This window comes from Heterodontus francisci, chromosome 3 (genome assembly GCF_036365525.1).
Source record: "Heterodontus francisci isolate sHetFra1 chromosome 3, sHetFra1.hap1, whole genome shotgun sequence".
Lineage (NCBI taxonomy): Eukaryota > Metazoa > Chordata > Chondrichthyes > Heterodontiformes > Heterodontidae > Heterodontus > Heterodontus francisci.
The window spans coordinates 163,468,965-163,484,306 of NC_090373.1; the positions used below are offsets into that span (position 1 = coordinate 163,468,965).

The window sequence follows — 15,342 nt, forward strand, 5'->3', positions numbered from 1 at the left end:
ATGGTGCTGAACATTGGGCAATCATTAGCGAACATCCCCACTTCTGACCTTATGATTGAAGGATGTGGGTTAGCCAAGCTGGTGTTGAAAGACGTACCTTTTCTCCAACCAAGGTAAGTAGGAAGTACATTCGCAAAGCAAAGTGGTGTACATCCAGCCAAATGTGACCTGTGGAAACCTCTTCAGCTCAGAGTCATTCATAATGCGAAATGCCAGCACAATGTCAGACCAGAATGGGATACGTTCCTTCGGAGGTTCTTTAAATATCTCCCATCTGGTAAGAAAGAAAAATTTTAATCAGCAATGTAATATCTTATTTACCTTAATGTTTTTAAACCTCTCTACCTCTCTCTCCTCCTTTAAGATGTCACTGGGTCCTAATATTTAATTACATGGCTCGGAGTGAAAATTTGTCCTGTGAAGCATCTGGGGAGATTTTACCTCGTTAAAGGTGCTAAATAAATGCAAATTATTGTTGCATTTAAAGTCAAGATATTATAAATTTAAAGAAGCCATATAATATCAAAGTTGATGAAAATGAATAAATGGTTTAAATGGTCAGCACTTCCCAATTAATTTCCCATTGCCAGTCATGTTGAGTCCAGTGATTTTTGGAAAGCTTTTTTTAAAAAAATGCTTGCAGTTCAGATGATGAATTAAAAATGTTACTTGTTTTGCAGAGCCTTACGCTTTATTAACTTTGTCACATGCATAACAAGATTTTAAAACATCCCCAAAAATTGCAGGACTTGAGTGAATTATGAATGTTGCTAATTCTACCACATCATTCATAACAGGGTTATCAGTAGGACTTCCGTAAAGCATAATGGTGGGCATCACATCTCAACATTACCTGTGAAAGTATAAAAGGTGGAATGTACGTCCAGAAAAATGTGAGTATTTGGCAAATCGAATTGGAAAAGGAAAACACAAGTCCAAGACAACACTGAATTTCTGCAGTTATGATGAACAGTCACAGACCTGAAACGTTAACTCTATTTCTCTCTCCACAGATGATGCCAAACTTGCTGAGTATTTCCAGCACATTCTGTTTTTATTACTGAATTTTGTGTGGCACTGCCATGGCTTCCTGGACTCTCCTGCACTGCTTGAAAACACAGTGTTGGGATGTGTGCTCTTTGTAATTATAGCTCCACTGACTGTAAGTCTAACCAGTCTAATTCAATAGGGGGTTGACCATTCCCAACATTCCTGATGCTGCACCAATAAAATGCCATTTCAATCCAAAATTTATCAGAGAAAAAAAATCCTCTTGTTTTTAAACAATAAAAACTGTGGGCTGGATTTTATGGTGGGCGGGGCAGGAGGACTGGTCCACCGGCTGAAAAGTCGGTGGCGAACCCGCCTTCGCCGGGCTTGGGGATCCAGACCGGATTTTACGGTCCCCAGGCCCTTAATTGGTTTTGGGCGGGACTGCCACCTGATTGGTCAGTCCCTGTGATGCCAATGGAAAATTTACCTTTAACTTAATGTCCCCTTGGCTTACTCTCACAATTTAATTTAATTATGTCAATTTCATAAAGCAGAACCATACAACACAGAAAGAGGTCATTCTGCCCATCTTATCTATGCCAGCTGTTCAGGAGAACTATCCAATTAAGTCCCACTCCCCTGCTCTTCCCCATAGCCCTATAAATGACTCCCTTCCAAGTATATATCCAACGCCCTTTTGAAAGTAACTATTGAATCTGCTTCCACCATCCTTTCCTGTGCTGAACTTTTCAGTCTGATGAAAGGTCTCTATCTCAATATTAACCTAGCTTCTTTTTACAGATGAAGGTGGATCTGTTGGGCATGCTGGCACTTATAGTGGAATGGGTGATCTATAGATTTTTGCTCTCCTTGTTACAATAGAGGCAGGCCCAATAAGTACACCAGATGACCCAGGTTGCAAAACCCAAGTTTGAATACAAATCTCAACAAATACCTGGGTATCGCATGCCTAAACATTCTTTCCATGCGAGATGGTTGCTTAAATTTACTGCAACCTCCTATCTCATGCATGTATTCACTGATTATACTGTAGCATTTTCTATACTGGGGAGATCTAGCCAAGATTGGATGATGATTGCCAAATATTTCAATCCTGTCCAGCGGCCATTTCAACTCCGCCTCCTTTGCCCAGTCTGGCCTTTCCATCATTTGTTTGCTACACTGATCCAACCAGAATCAATGCACAATTCAGGGACAGCATCTCATTTCTCTTCGGGCATTCTACCATTCTCTGGGCTGGATAGTAACTTTGTCAATTTCAGATCACCATCAGCCCATTTTAGTTTATCCAGCCAGAAAGATCCTAAAGTCCCTTCATTGACTTCATTGAATAATTTCTTAACTGATTACAGTGCTTTCACCTCCACCACTCAGTCTCAGAATCCACTCCTAATGCTAATTAATGCTTGTATGAAGAACTTCCTGATTTCAATTCTTCAATTTATCTTTTACTAGTTTGAACCTGTGTCCCCTTTGCCTACTCTTGCAATTTAGTATTTTGAATTTACCATTCTCAAATCTTAAACCCTTCCACTGTTAAAACATTCATGCATCATGAGTGGGTGTCAAACCAATATGGGCAGGGGTAAGGCAGCCTTGGTTGGCTGTACTGGGTTGGGATGGAGCAGGTTGCTGAGCCACCTCCATCAGACGGTGCAGCAGCAAAGATGATTGTCATGAGATTCTTTGTGTTATTTTAAACAACACAATGAGGCACGTGGATTCCAATTCCTTGAAGATCTCTGGAGGGTTTATTAACAGCTAAACTAGCTTTTCCCTTCCACTTTGGTCCCTTTTATTTTGGAGTCGGTTTATGTGTCTTTTCTCTCTCTCTCTAGTGCCTTTCCAGACAGGAAATGGGCATTGCCCATTATGTAGCACATTGCATCTTTTCCCAGTTTTGAAAAGAGAAATCCAATTAAGAAACCCAATCACTGCCTCTTTATAATAGTTTTAGTAAATCCGATTCTTCACATTTACTTATTGTTCTCCCCTCCTTCCTTTTGATCTGATCTATAAAGGGGCTTTCATTTTTCTGGTCATAGAATCATGCAGCACAGAAGGCGGCCATTCAGCCCATTGTGCCTGTGCTGGCTCTTTGAACGAGCTGTCTAATTAGTCGCAATCCCCTGCTCTCTGCCCATAGGCCTGCAATTTTTTTCTTTTCAGGTAGATATCCAATTCCCTTCTGGAAAGTTACTATTGAATCTGCTTCCACCACCCTTTCAGAAGATGAACTTTTCCAGTTCCGATGAAGAGTCTCTGTGTCAAACATTAACCTATATTTTTTTCACATGATGATGGATCTACTGTGTATACTCAGCATCTTCTATTTTTATTTTGCCAGTTTTCATGGGCTGACAGTAGTCCAGGTGTTTTGAAAATGCTTTCCACTATACTGAGGTACAGCTGACAGTTCATGTCGATGCACATTGTCAGGAGATTGAAAGATTTATTCTAAGTTACAAACAGGCCTCAGAGTACTTCAGCACTGCCCTCTTTCAACTTCACAGTTCCAAAGAAAAGTTAACATTTTTTTAAAACACAGTGACTTTTTAAGACTCAGCTACCTATTCTTGCCTTGTTGAAAAGTGATACACACTACGTCTTATTCAAGGATCTGCGCTAAATGTTTTCAAGCCCTGTGGTAAAAATTGAGTGAACAGAGTTCTGATGAAAGATCATCAACCTAAAACATTAACTCTGTTTTGCCCTCTCCACAGGTGCTGCCTGACATGTTGGTTGTTTCTGACATTCCTGCTTTTATTTAACACATTTATACTGCTGGCTACTGTACTAGTTTGTCAATGTGCTATGAGTATAGAATAAGAAAAGTAGACGTTGGGTCAAAGTAACAAGTTTTTTTACAGGGATCTTCTCACTAAGGTATCGACATGAACACTGAGCAACACGAGGTTCAGACTCATGACATCACATCCTGCGATGATGCTTAAGGTCTATATACATAATCTGCCTGTCATGTATTCTTTGTGTTATCTTAAGTAACACAATGAGATACGTGGATTCCAGTGCCTTGAAGATGTCTGATAGGCTCGTTAACAGCTAAACTAGTATACACAATACAGAGCAAACTATTTACAGAACCTTTGACTAGGGTATTATAGTTACAGAGTGACTATAGCTTCTAGTCACATGACTATATCCTGGTATCTAGCCCAGCAGCATACTGAGTTCTTAAAGGGACATCACTCTTGAAGCGATCATATAACACTACCCAGCAACAGGCTTATGTACATTATATTACATCTCCCCCAAGTCTCTGACTTCATTCATCAGGTCTGTAACACTGTGGGGTTCTCACAACTCTGCCATAGCACATCCTTCTTTCACTTGTTTGGGCTATTGGGTCTTTTGGTTCTTCCTCACTTTCCTGTGGAACTACTGGATGACTCAGGTTCTCTGCTTTCACGGTTGTCTGGGTGATTTATTTATTTATTATTTATTTAGAGATACAGCACTGAAACAGGCCCTTTGGCCCACCAAGTCTGTGCCGACCATCAACCACCCATTTTATACTAATCCTACATTAATCCCATATTCCCTACCACATCTCCACAATTCTCCGACCACCTACCTACACTAGGGGCAATTTACAATGGCCAATTTACATATCAACCTGCAAGTCTTTGGCTGTGGGAGGAAACCGAAGCACCCAGCGGAAACCCACGCGGTCACAGGGAGAACTTGCACAGGGAGAATTTGCTGTTGGTTGTATCATCGGTTCTTCAGCTCTCTCTGCTAGCTGATTCTCTTGATCTTTCCTCAATTGTTTTTTCAGAGACACCTGTACCAATGATCTTCTATTTCTCCTTATCCATCCCTGGTCTGTCTGGACTATGTAGGACCGAGGATATGGCGATTTCTCCATCACTTCCCCATATCGATCCTGGTCTTTAATCCAAACCAAATCTCCAGCTCGTAGGTCTGTTTGATTTTTTGCTCTGTCACATCCATCATGATTCTCCATTTGGGATGACTTTTCGTTCCCTTCTCTCGGTCCTCAGCACTGACTCGTGGCTGAAGCGTCCTTGGGAGTTTGGGTAGTTATGTCCTCGACCTCCCACTCATTAGCAACTTAAATGGAACCAACCCGTTCTGAAGTGGTGTTGATCAGTAGTTTAATAATGCCAGCTGAAAAAATCCTCATTCTTCTTCAGTTCATGGTTCGAACACCTCTCTCTGCTTCTCCATTGCCCTGGCGGTAACTCAGTAAACTTGTAACATGGGCAAACCCATACGTTTCTGCAAATTGTTGGAAGGCTTCATTCGTGAATTACCAGAGATCACTAGGTCTGGAATGCCATGTGTGGTGAAAATCTCTTCTAGTGATTGAATTACGGCTTCAGAACTCTGACCATGTATTGGTTTGACTTCAACCCATCTAGAGGAATTATCAATGACAATAAGGAAAATCTTCCCTTTATATTCAAGCAGATCCATTCCCAGGTGCTACTATGGCCTGGACAGAAATGAAGATGACATCAGTGGCTCTCTGGAGTCCTGTCTGGTGGTAGCACATGTAATACAATTGGAAATCATGACTTCAATCTCCTTGGAACCCCCCCGCCCCCGGCCACCATACTGAGTTCCTAGCTCTTGCTCGACACTTGGTGATTCCTAAGAGCTAGCTTCTCCTGCACCAGAAACATTCATATGAACATACTGTGATGAAAACCACACCTGCCAAGAATGAGGCATATTAATTTCAGCATATGAAACGTTCATTTAAAACTCTTACTGGACTGAAAACATGGCTGCACCTGCATTCTAAAAGGACAGTGGCTGGAAACATTTGCATTCTGAGAGACAGTTGCCTGGAGAAGACAATGGAACTGCTCCCTGATTCAATTAACCCAAATGGATTTTGATCACCAGACATTGAATGTGTGAAAGTCAGCATTCCAGTCCCCTAATGAGGATGTCTACTAAGATTGAAAGAATCCAAAAAACCTCGCCAAGCAGGTTGTCCCGAAAAATGAACTTGTCACATGACTGGCCTATTGGTCCAGGTTTGGTTTGAATTGTGTTCACAGATCAGGTTGAGATCAGACTGCAACTGAACTTGAAGGAAGACAGCATCTCATTTCTATGTCTTGCTCTCTCTCTCTCACACACAAAAAGCAGGGTCTGCAACTGGATTTGAAGAAAACAGAACATCATTGAAACAGGTTTGAAAGTGTGTACTGGGCCCCAACGAGACAGCAAGATTTAGCTGCAACCAAAGATTTTACATCAAACTCAAAAGACAGTAAATGAACCCCAACTATTGCTTCAAACCTTTCCCCTTTCTCCTTTTCCATCTCTATCTGTGTGTGTGTTTATCGCGTATGCTTACTAGCATGGTCGCATCGCGTATTGTTAGTAGTTTTAACCAAATTAGAGTTTTAAGGTTAATAAACTTGCACCTTTTTTGTTTAAATCTAAGAAACCCTGTTTGGTTAATTTCTTTGCCATTACAATTGGAGAGCAGTGAACAAGGATTCACTGAGGGGAAGGTAAAAACAGTGTTTTAAAAATTAAACAGTGTTACGGTCAAACCAGGAAAAGGCTGAGACGGAACCCTTAGACCTCTTTCTCGCCTGGTCGTAACAATACGAACATACAGACATATGAATTAGGAGCAGAAGTTGGCCATTGGGCCCCTCTAGGCTGCTCCACCATTCAATAAGATCATGGCTGATCTGTTTGTGTCTCGGATTTCACACTCTCATCTACCCCTGATAATCCTTGATTCCCTTGCCTAACAAGAATCTATCTACCCCCACCTTAAAATTATTCAATGACCCCATCTCCACCACCTTCTGAGGCAGAGAGTTCCAAAGTCACGCAACCCCCAGAGAAAAAATTTCTCATCATCTCTGTCCTAAAAGGGCGACCCCTAATTTTAAAACCACTACACCATGAGCTCCTACTTTGTGCAATAACCTTTTATGTGACACCTTGTCAAATGCCTTCTGGAAATCCAAGTACAGTATGTACTGTAGTTTAAGCTTCAAGTTCAGCTTCCTGGGCCGAGCAAATTTCCCGCCGGTGCCGCTCCCAGCCACATATGCTGCAATTCAGTGTTGCTGACTGTAGGTGTTTTTCCCACCTCTCGAGCTTTCTGGCTCCATTCCACTCTGGCTTCTCAATGGACTCAACTGATTCTCCCAACTAGTAGTCGATTAAACTTTCATACTTCTGCCTGCCTGCTCAATTAAATGGCTTTTTTCAGTCAAATCCTCTTTCGAGTGAAGCTGTTCTGACAGCGTGTCGTCTATAACTCTGTATTCTGTCCCAAATCAGTTCCTCCCGCACACTTCCATAGTCACAATCCTCCACCACTTTATACAGATCATTTTTTCGAGGAATTGATACTTGCACTGTCTTTTGGAGTTCATTTGTTGAACTTAGCTCTTCACAGAGGTCTTCTCACTAAGATATCTGCCTGAACACTGAGCCACACGAGGTTCAGACCCATGACATCACATCCTGTGATAATGCTTAAGGTCCATATACATAATATACCCAGCAACAGCTTATGTACATTATACTACAGCTACCAGCAGAGCAGTTCCAGAATCACACAGAATTTATAGCACAGAAACAGGCCATTCAGCCCAACAGGCCCACCTCCTATCACCCTATCAACATTACTCTTTATTCCTTTCTTCCTCAACTGCTTAACTAGCTTCCCCTTAAATGCAGCTCTGCTATTTGCCTCAAACAGACCATGCAGTAGCAAGTTCCACATTCTAACCACTCTTTGGTAAGGAAGCTTTTTCCCAAGTTGCCTATTAGATGCATTGATGATTCTCATATTTATCGCCCCTAGTTTTGGATTCTACAAGTAGAAACATCTGCACAACATCTAACCTATCAAAGCCATCATAAAGCTAAAGACCTCTATCAAATCACACCCTCAGCCTTCCCTTTTCTAAAATAAATAGCTCCAACCTGTTCAGTCCTTCCTAATGGGTGATAACCTCTCAGTTCTGGTATCATCATTCTTGTGAATCTGTGTTTCACCTTCTCCAGTGCCTCTGTAGTTTACTTACTGTCACACATGCTGAGTACAGCAGATGGCAGTACGTTTACTGCAGAATTCATTCTACAGACAGGAAGTGGCTGATGCAGTGTGATGCTCAGAATGAAATAAAATGAATGGGTGGGAAAGGTAATGAAATTGGCTTTTCAGCAGTTTTTATGAAACTTAATCTCGGGTGGGGCTTGATTATAATCGCACCGGTGACAGCAAACAGATTTCATGCAACTTACATAGTCAAACAGAGATAGGATTTGATCGAATCTGGCCTACATTGTAAATAATACTTCTGACAAACAAGGAACCGAATCAATGCCAACACAGCTGTCTCTGGTTAAAGGATTTCAGCACAATTTTGGATGTTGCATAATATTTGTTCCAATAATTTTCATTTGGGAGTTACTATTTGGTCTGGTTACATTTTATTAAGAGGTTAATCGAACCAGTATTATGCTTTTCCAAGACATAAACAAGGTAACAAACATGAGAAACCGTCTCACATGTGTCCATGTCATGACCTTGAACAGTCAACTCTCAGTGTCCAAGTATCAAGTTATACATTAATTGGATAGTTTTTTTTCTCTTCTCCCTGCCTGTTGTCTGCTGAAGTTTTGTTGGCAAAATCCCCACTTGATTTTCTTTTATTTGTTCTGAGGGTGATGCTGACAGGGCCGTGTTGATACACATCCCTCGTTGCCCTGGGAAGGTAGCGTAGGGCCTTTTTGAACCGCTGCAATCCTTGTGGAAGTTATGCTCCCACAATGGTGTAAGGTAGGAAATTCCAGGATTTCGATCCAGCATGTCCAAGTCAGGAGGATGTGATGTTGTTCCCTGACATTGCTGCTCTTGTCCTTCCTGGTGGTAAAGGTCGCAGTGGAGGGAGATGCTGGTGAGTTGCTGGATATGTATCCCATGCCCATGGTGCGCCACGAGTGGAGGGGTGGATGTTGAGTCCAGTAGCTGCAGCTCCAATTAAACAGATTGCTCTGTCCTGGATGATGTTGAGCTGATTGAGTGCTGTTGTAGCCACATAAAAAACCCATCTGGTTCACTAATGTCTTTCAGGGAAGGAAATCTGCTGTCCTTACCTGGTCTGGCCTACATGTGACTCCAGACCCACAGCAATGTGTTTGACTCTTAAATGCCCTCTGAAATGGACTAGCGAGCCACTCAGTTGTATCAAACCATGATAAAGTCAATAAGGAATGAAACAGGACAGACCACCAGCATCGACCTAGGCACCGGAAACAACAACAGCAAACCTAGCCCTGTGAACCCTGAAAAGTCCTCCTTTCTAACATCAGGGGGCTTGTGCCAAAGTTGGGAGAGCTGTCCCACAGACTAGTCAAGCAACAGCCTGACAGTCATACTCACGGAATCATACCTTACAGACAATGTTCCAGACACTGCCATCACCATCCCTGCCATCGGCAGGACAGACCCAACAGGGGTGGTGGCACAGTGGTATACAGTCAGGACGGAGTTGCACTGGGAGCCCTCAACATCGATTCCAGACCCCATGAAGTCTCACGGCATCAGGCCAAACATGGGCAAGGAAACCTCCTGTTGATTATCACCTATCACCCTCCCTCAGCTGATGAATCAGTACTCCTCCATGTTGAACACCATTTGGAGGAAGCACTGAGGGCGGCAAGGGCACAGAATGTACTCTGGGTGGGGGACTTCAATGTCCATCACCAAGAGTGGCTCTTTAGCACCACTACTGACCGAGCTGGCCGTGTCACCTAAAGGACATATCTGCTAGACTGGCAGGTGGTGAGGGAACCAACAAGAGGGAAAAACATACTTCCCCTCGTCCTCACCAATCTGCCTGTCACAGATGTATCTGTCCATGTCAGTATTGGTAAGAGTGTCCTTGTGGGGATGAAGTCCCCTCTTCACATTGAGGATATCCTCCATCATGTTGTGTGGCACTATCACCGTGCTAAATGGGATAGATTCTGAACAGATCTAGCAATGCAAAACTGGGCATTCATGAGGCGCTGTGGGCCATCAGCAGCAATAGAATTGTACTCACCATATTCTGTAACCTCATGGCCCGGCATATCCCCCACTCTACCATCAAGCCGGGGGATCAATCCTGGTTCAATGAAGAGGACAGGAGGGCATGCCAGGAGCAGCACCAGGCATACCTCAAAATGAGGTGTCAACCTGGTGAAACTACAACCCAGGACTACTTGTGTGCCAAACAATGTAAGGAGCATGCGATAGACAGAGCTAAGTGATCCCACAACCAAAAGATCAGATCTAAGCTCCTCAGTCCTGCCACATCCAGTCGTGAATGGTCGTGGACAATTAAACTACTGTCAGAACAGTGGGAGACAATCAAAGGGGAGATTCAAGGGGTTCAAAGTAAACATGGTCCCACAAAGAAAAAGGGTGAGATGGCCAAATCTAGAGCCCCATGGATGTCAAGCAGCGTACAGGGTAAGATAAGGCAGAAAAGGAGAGCTTATGTCCGACATCAAGAACTCAATACTATAGAAAGCTGAGAGGAATATAGAAAGTGGAGGGGTGAAATCAAAAAGGAAATTAGGAAAGCAAAGAAAGGGCATGAAAGAATATTGGCAAGCGAAATCAAGGTGAACCCAAAGATGTTTTATCAATACATTAGGAGTAAGAGGATAACTAAGGAGAGAGTAGGGCCCATAAAAGACCAAAATGGTAACTTTTAGAATTAGAATTAGAATATTACAGCGCAGTACAGGCCCTTCGGCCCTCGATGTTGCGCCGATCATCTGACCTACACTATTCCATTTACATCCATATGTCTATCCAATGACCACTTAAATGCCCTTAAAGTTGGCGAGTCTACTACTGTTGCAGGCAGGGCGTTCCACGCCCCTACTACTCTCTGCGTAAAGAAACTACCTCTGACATCTGTCCTATATCTTTCACCCCTCAACTTAAAGCTATGTCCCCTCGTGTTTGCCATCCTCATCCGAGGAAAAAGACTCTCACTATCCACCCTATCTAACCCTCTGATTATCTTGTATGTCTCTATTAAGTCACCTCTCCTCCTCCTTCTCTCTAACGAAAACAACCCCAAGTCCCTCAGCCTTTCCTCGTAAGACCTTCCTTCCATACCAGGCAACATCCTAGTAAATCTCCTCTGCACCCTTTCCAAAGCTTCGACATCCTTCCTATAATGCGGTGACCAGAACTGCACGCAATACTCCAGGTGCGGCCTCACCAGAGTTTTGTACAGCTGCATCATGACCCCGTGGCTCTGAAACTCGATCCCCCTACTAATAAAGGCTAACACACCATATGCCTTCTTAACAGCCCTATTAACCTGGGTAGCAACTTTCAGGGATTTATGTACCTGGATACCAAGATCTCTCTGCTCATCTACACTACCAAGAATCTTCCCATTAGCCCAGTACTCTGCATTGCTGTTACTCCTTCCAAAGTGAATCACCTCACACTTCTCCGCATTAAACTCCATTTGCCATCTCTCAGCCCAGCTCTGCAGCCTATCTATGTCCCTCTGTACCCTACAACACCCTTCGACACTATCCACAACTCCACCGACCTTCGTGTCATCCGCAAATTTACTAACCCACCCTTCTACACCCTCATCCAGGTCGTTTATAAAAATGACAAACAGCAGTGGCCCCAAAACAGAACCTTGCGGTACACCACTAGTAACTAAACTCCAGGATGAACATTTGCCATCAACCACCACCCTCTGTCTTCTTTCAGCTAGCCAATTTCTGATCCAAAGCTCTAAATCACCTTCAACCCCATACTTGCGTATTTTCTGCAATAGCCTACCGTGGGGAACCTTATCAAACGCCTTACTGAAATCCATATACACCACATCCACGGCTTTACCCTCATCCACCTGTTTGGTCACCTTCTCGAAAAACTCAATAAGGTTTGTGAGGCACGACCTACCTTTCACAAAACCGTGCTGACTATCGCAAATGAACTTATTCTTTTCAAGATGATTATAAATCCTGTCTCTTATAACCTTTTCCAACATTTTACCCACAACCGAAGTAAGGCTCACAGGTCTATAATTACCTGGGCTGTCTCTACTCCCCTTCTTGAACAAGGGGACAACATTTGCTATCCTCCAGTCCTCCGGCACTACTCCTGTCGACAATGACGACTTAAAGATCAACAACAACGGCTCTGCAATCTCCTCCCTGGCTTCCCAGAGAATCCTAGGATAAATCCCATCTGGCCCAGGGGACTTATCTATTTTCACTCTTTCCAAAATTGCTAACACCTCCTCCTTGTGAATCTCAATCCCATCTAGCCTAGTAGGCTGTATCTCAGTAATCTCCTCGGCAACATTTTCTTTCTCTACTGTAAATACTGACGAAAAATATTCATTTAACGCTTCCCCTATCTCCTCTGATTCCGCACACAACTTCCCACTACTATCCTTGATTGGCCCTGTTCTAACTCTTATCATTCGTTTATTCCTGATATACCTATAGAAAGCCTTAGGGTTTTCTTTGATCCTATCCGCCAATGACTTCTCGTGTCCTCTCCTTGCTCTTCTTAGCCCTCCCTTTAGATCCTTCCTGGCTAGCTTGTAACTCTCAAGCGCCCTAACTGAGCCTTCACGTCTCATCCTAACATAAGCCGCCCTCTTCCTCTTGACAAGCGCTTCAACTTCTTGAGTAAACCACGGCTCCCTTGCTCGACAACTTCCTCCCTGCCTGACAGGTACATACTTATCAAGGACACGCATTAGCTGCTCCTTGAATAAGCTCCACATTTCGTTTGTGCCCATCCCCTGCAGTTTCCTTCCCCATCCTACACATCCTAAATCTTGCCTAATCGCGTCATAATTTCCTTTCCCCCAGCTATAATTCTTGCCCTGCGGTATATACCTGTCCCTGCCCATCGCTAAGGTAAACCTAACCGAATTGTGATCACTATCGCCAAAGTGCTCACCTACATCTAAATCGAACACCTGGCCGGGTTCATTACCCAGTACCAAATCCAATGTGGCATCGCCCCTGGTTGGCCTGTCCACATACTGTGTCAGAAAACCCTCCTGCACACACTGGACAAAAACAGACCCATCTAAAGTACTCAATAAAACAGACCCATCTAAAGTACTCAAAAACAGACCCATCTAAAGTAACATATGTGTAGGGGCGGAAGATGTTGGTATGGTTCTTAATGAATACTTTGCATCTGTCTTCACAAAAGAAGGGAACGATGCAGATATTGTAGTTAAGGAGGAAGAGTGTGAAGTATTGAATATGATAAACATAGGGAGAGAGGAAGTATTAATGGCATTAGCATCCTTGAAAGTTGATAAATCACCACGGCCAGATGAAATGTACCCTAGGCTGTTAAAAGAAGCAAGAGAGGAAATAGCAGAAGGTCTGACCATCATTTTCCAGTCCTCACTGGATACAGTTGTGATGCCAGAGGATTGGAGAACTGCTAATGTTGTACCTCTGTTTAAAAAGGGAGCGAAGGATAGACTGAATAATTACAGGCCAGTCAGTCTAACCTCAGTAGTGGGCAAATTATTGGAATCTATTCTGAGAGACAGGATAAACTGTCACTTAGAAAGGCATAGGTTAATCAAGGATAGTCAGCATGGATTTGTTAAGGGAAGATCTTGTTTGACCAACTTGATTGAATTTTTTGAAGAAATAACAAGGAAGATAGATGACGGTAGTGCAGTTGATGTGGTCTACATGGATTTTAGCAAGGCTTTTGACAAGGTCCCACATGGCAGACTGGTTACAAAAATAAGATCCCATGGGATCCAGGGAATTGCAGCAAGGTGGATATAGAATTGACTCAGTGGCAGGAAACAAAGGGTAATTGTTGACTGGTGTTTTAGCGACTGGAGGGCAGTTTCCAGTGGCATTCCACAGGGCTCAGTACTGGGTCACCTGCTTTTTGTGGTAATATATTAACGATATGGACCTAAATATAGGGGGCATGATCAAGAGGTTTGCGGACAACACAAAGATTGGTAGATAGCGAGGAGGATAGCTGCAGGCTGCAGGAAGATATTGATGGCCTGGTCAGATGGGCAGAAAAGTGGCAAATGGACTTCAACCTGGAGAAGTTTGAGGTGATGCATTTGGGGAGGTTAGACAAGGCAAAGGAATACACGATAAATGGGAAAATACTGAGAAGTGTAGCAGAAATGAGGGACCTTGAAGTGAATGTCCACAGATCCATGAAGGTAGTAGAATAGGTCGATAAGATGGTTAAGAAGGCATATGGAATCCTTTCCTTTATTAGCCAAGGTATAGAATACAAGAGCAGGGAGGTTATGCTGGAACTGTATAATTCATTGGTTAGGCCACAACTTGAGTACTGTGTGCAGTTCTGGTCACCTCATTACAGAAAGGATGTAATTGCACTAAAGAGGGTACAGAGGAGATTTATGAGGATGTTGCCAAGACTGGAAAAATGCAGCTATGAGGAAAGATTGTATAGGCTGGGGTTGTTCTCCTTGGAACAGAGAAGGCTGAGGGAAGATCTGATTGAAATGTACAAAATTTTGAGGGGCCTGGATAGAGTGGAGGTGAAGGGTCTATTCACCTTAGCAGAGAGGTCAGTGATGAGTGGGCATAGATTTAAAGTGATTGGTAGAAAAATTAGAGGGGAGATGAGGAAAATATTTTTCACCCAAATGGTGGTGGGGGTCTGGAACTCACTGCCTGAAAGGGTAGTTGAGGCAGAAACCCTCAACTCATTCAAAAGAAGTCTGGATATGCACCTCAAGTGCCGTAATCTGCAGGGTTAAGGACCAAATGCTGGAAGGTGGGATTAGAATTGGTGGATCGTTTTTCAGCTGGCACAGACATGATGGGCCAAGTGGCCTCTTTCTGTGCCTTAAACTTTCTATTATTCCATGACTCTAACTGGAGGAGGTGGCTCCACAAATATCCCATCCTCAATGTTGGGGGAACCCAGCACATCTGTGCAAATGATAAGGCTGAAGCATTTGCAACAATCTTCACCCAGAAGTGCCGAGTGGAGTCCCCAGCATCACAAATGCCAGTCTTCAGCAAATTTGATTCACTCTATGTGATATCCAATATCCATGTGACTGAAGGCACTGGATACTGCAGAGGCTATGGGCCCTGACAACATTCTGGCAATAGTACTGAAGACTTTTCTGCAGAACTTGCCGCACCCCTAGCCAAGCTGTTCCAGTACAGCTGCAACACTGGTATCTACCCGGCAATATGGAAAATTGCCCAGGTATGTCCTGTGCACAAAAAGCAGGACAAATCCAACCCGGCCAAGTACCACCCCATCAG

At 43.4% G+C, this 15,342-nt stretch overlaps 1 protein-coding gene across 1 annotated transcript in view; it reads right to left on the minus strand.

The window, feature by feature from the left end:
• Window positions 1–15,342, minus strand: part of ddo (D-aspartate oxidase) — a 249,199-nt gene that overhangs the window by 182,792 nt on the left and 51,065 nt on the right. The window contains exon 4 of the mRNA XM_068027308.1: window positions 98–274. Coding sequence (XP_067883409.1) covers window positions 98–274 — 177 coding nt within the window. The remainder of the gene's footprint in view (window positions 1–97; window positions 275–15,342) is intronic.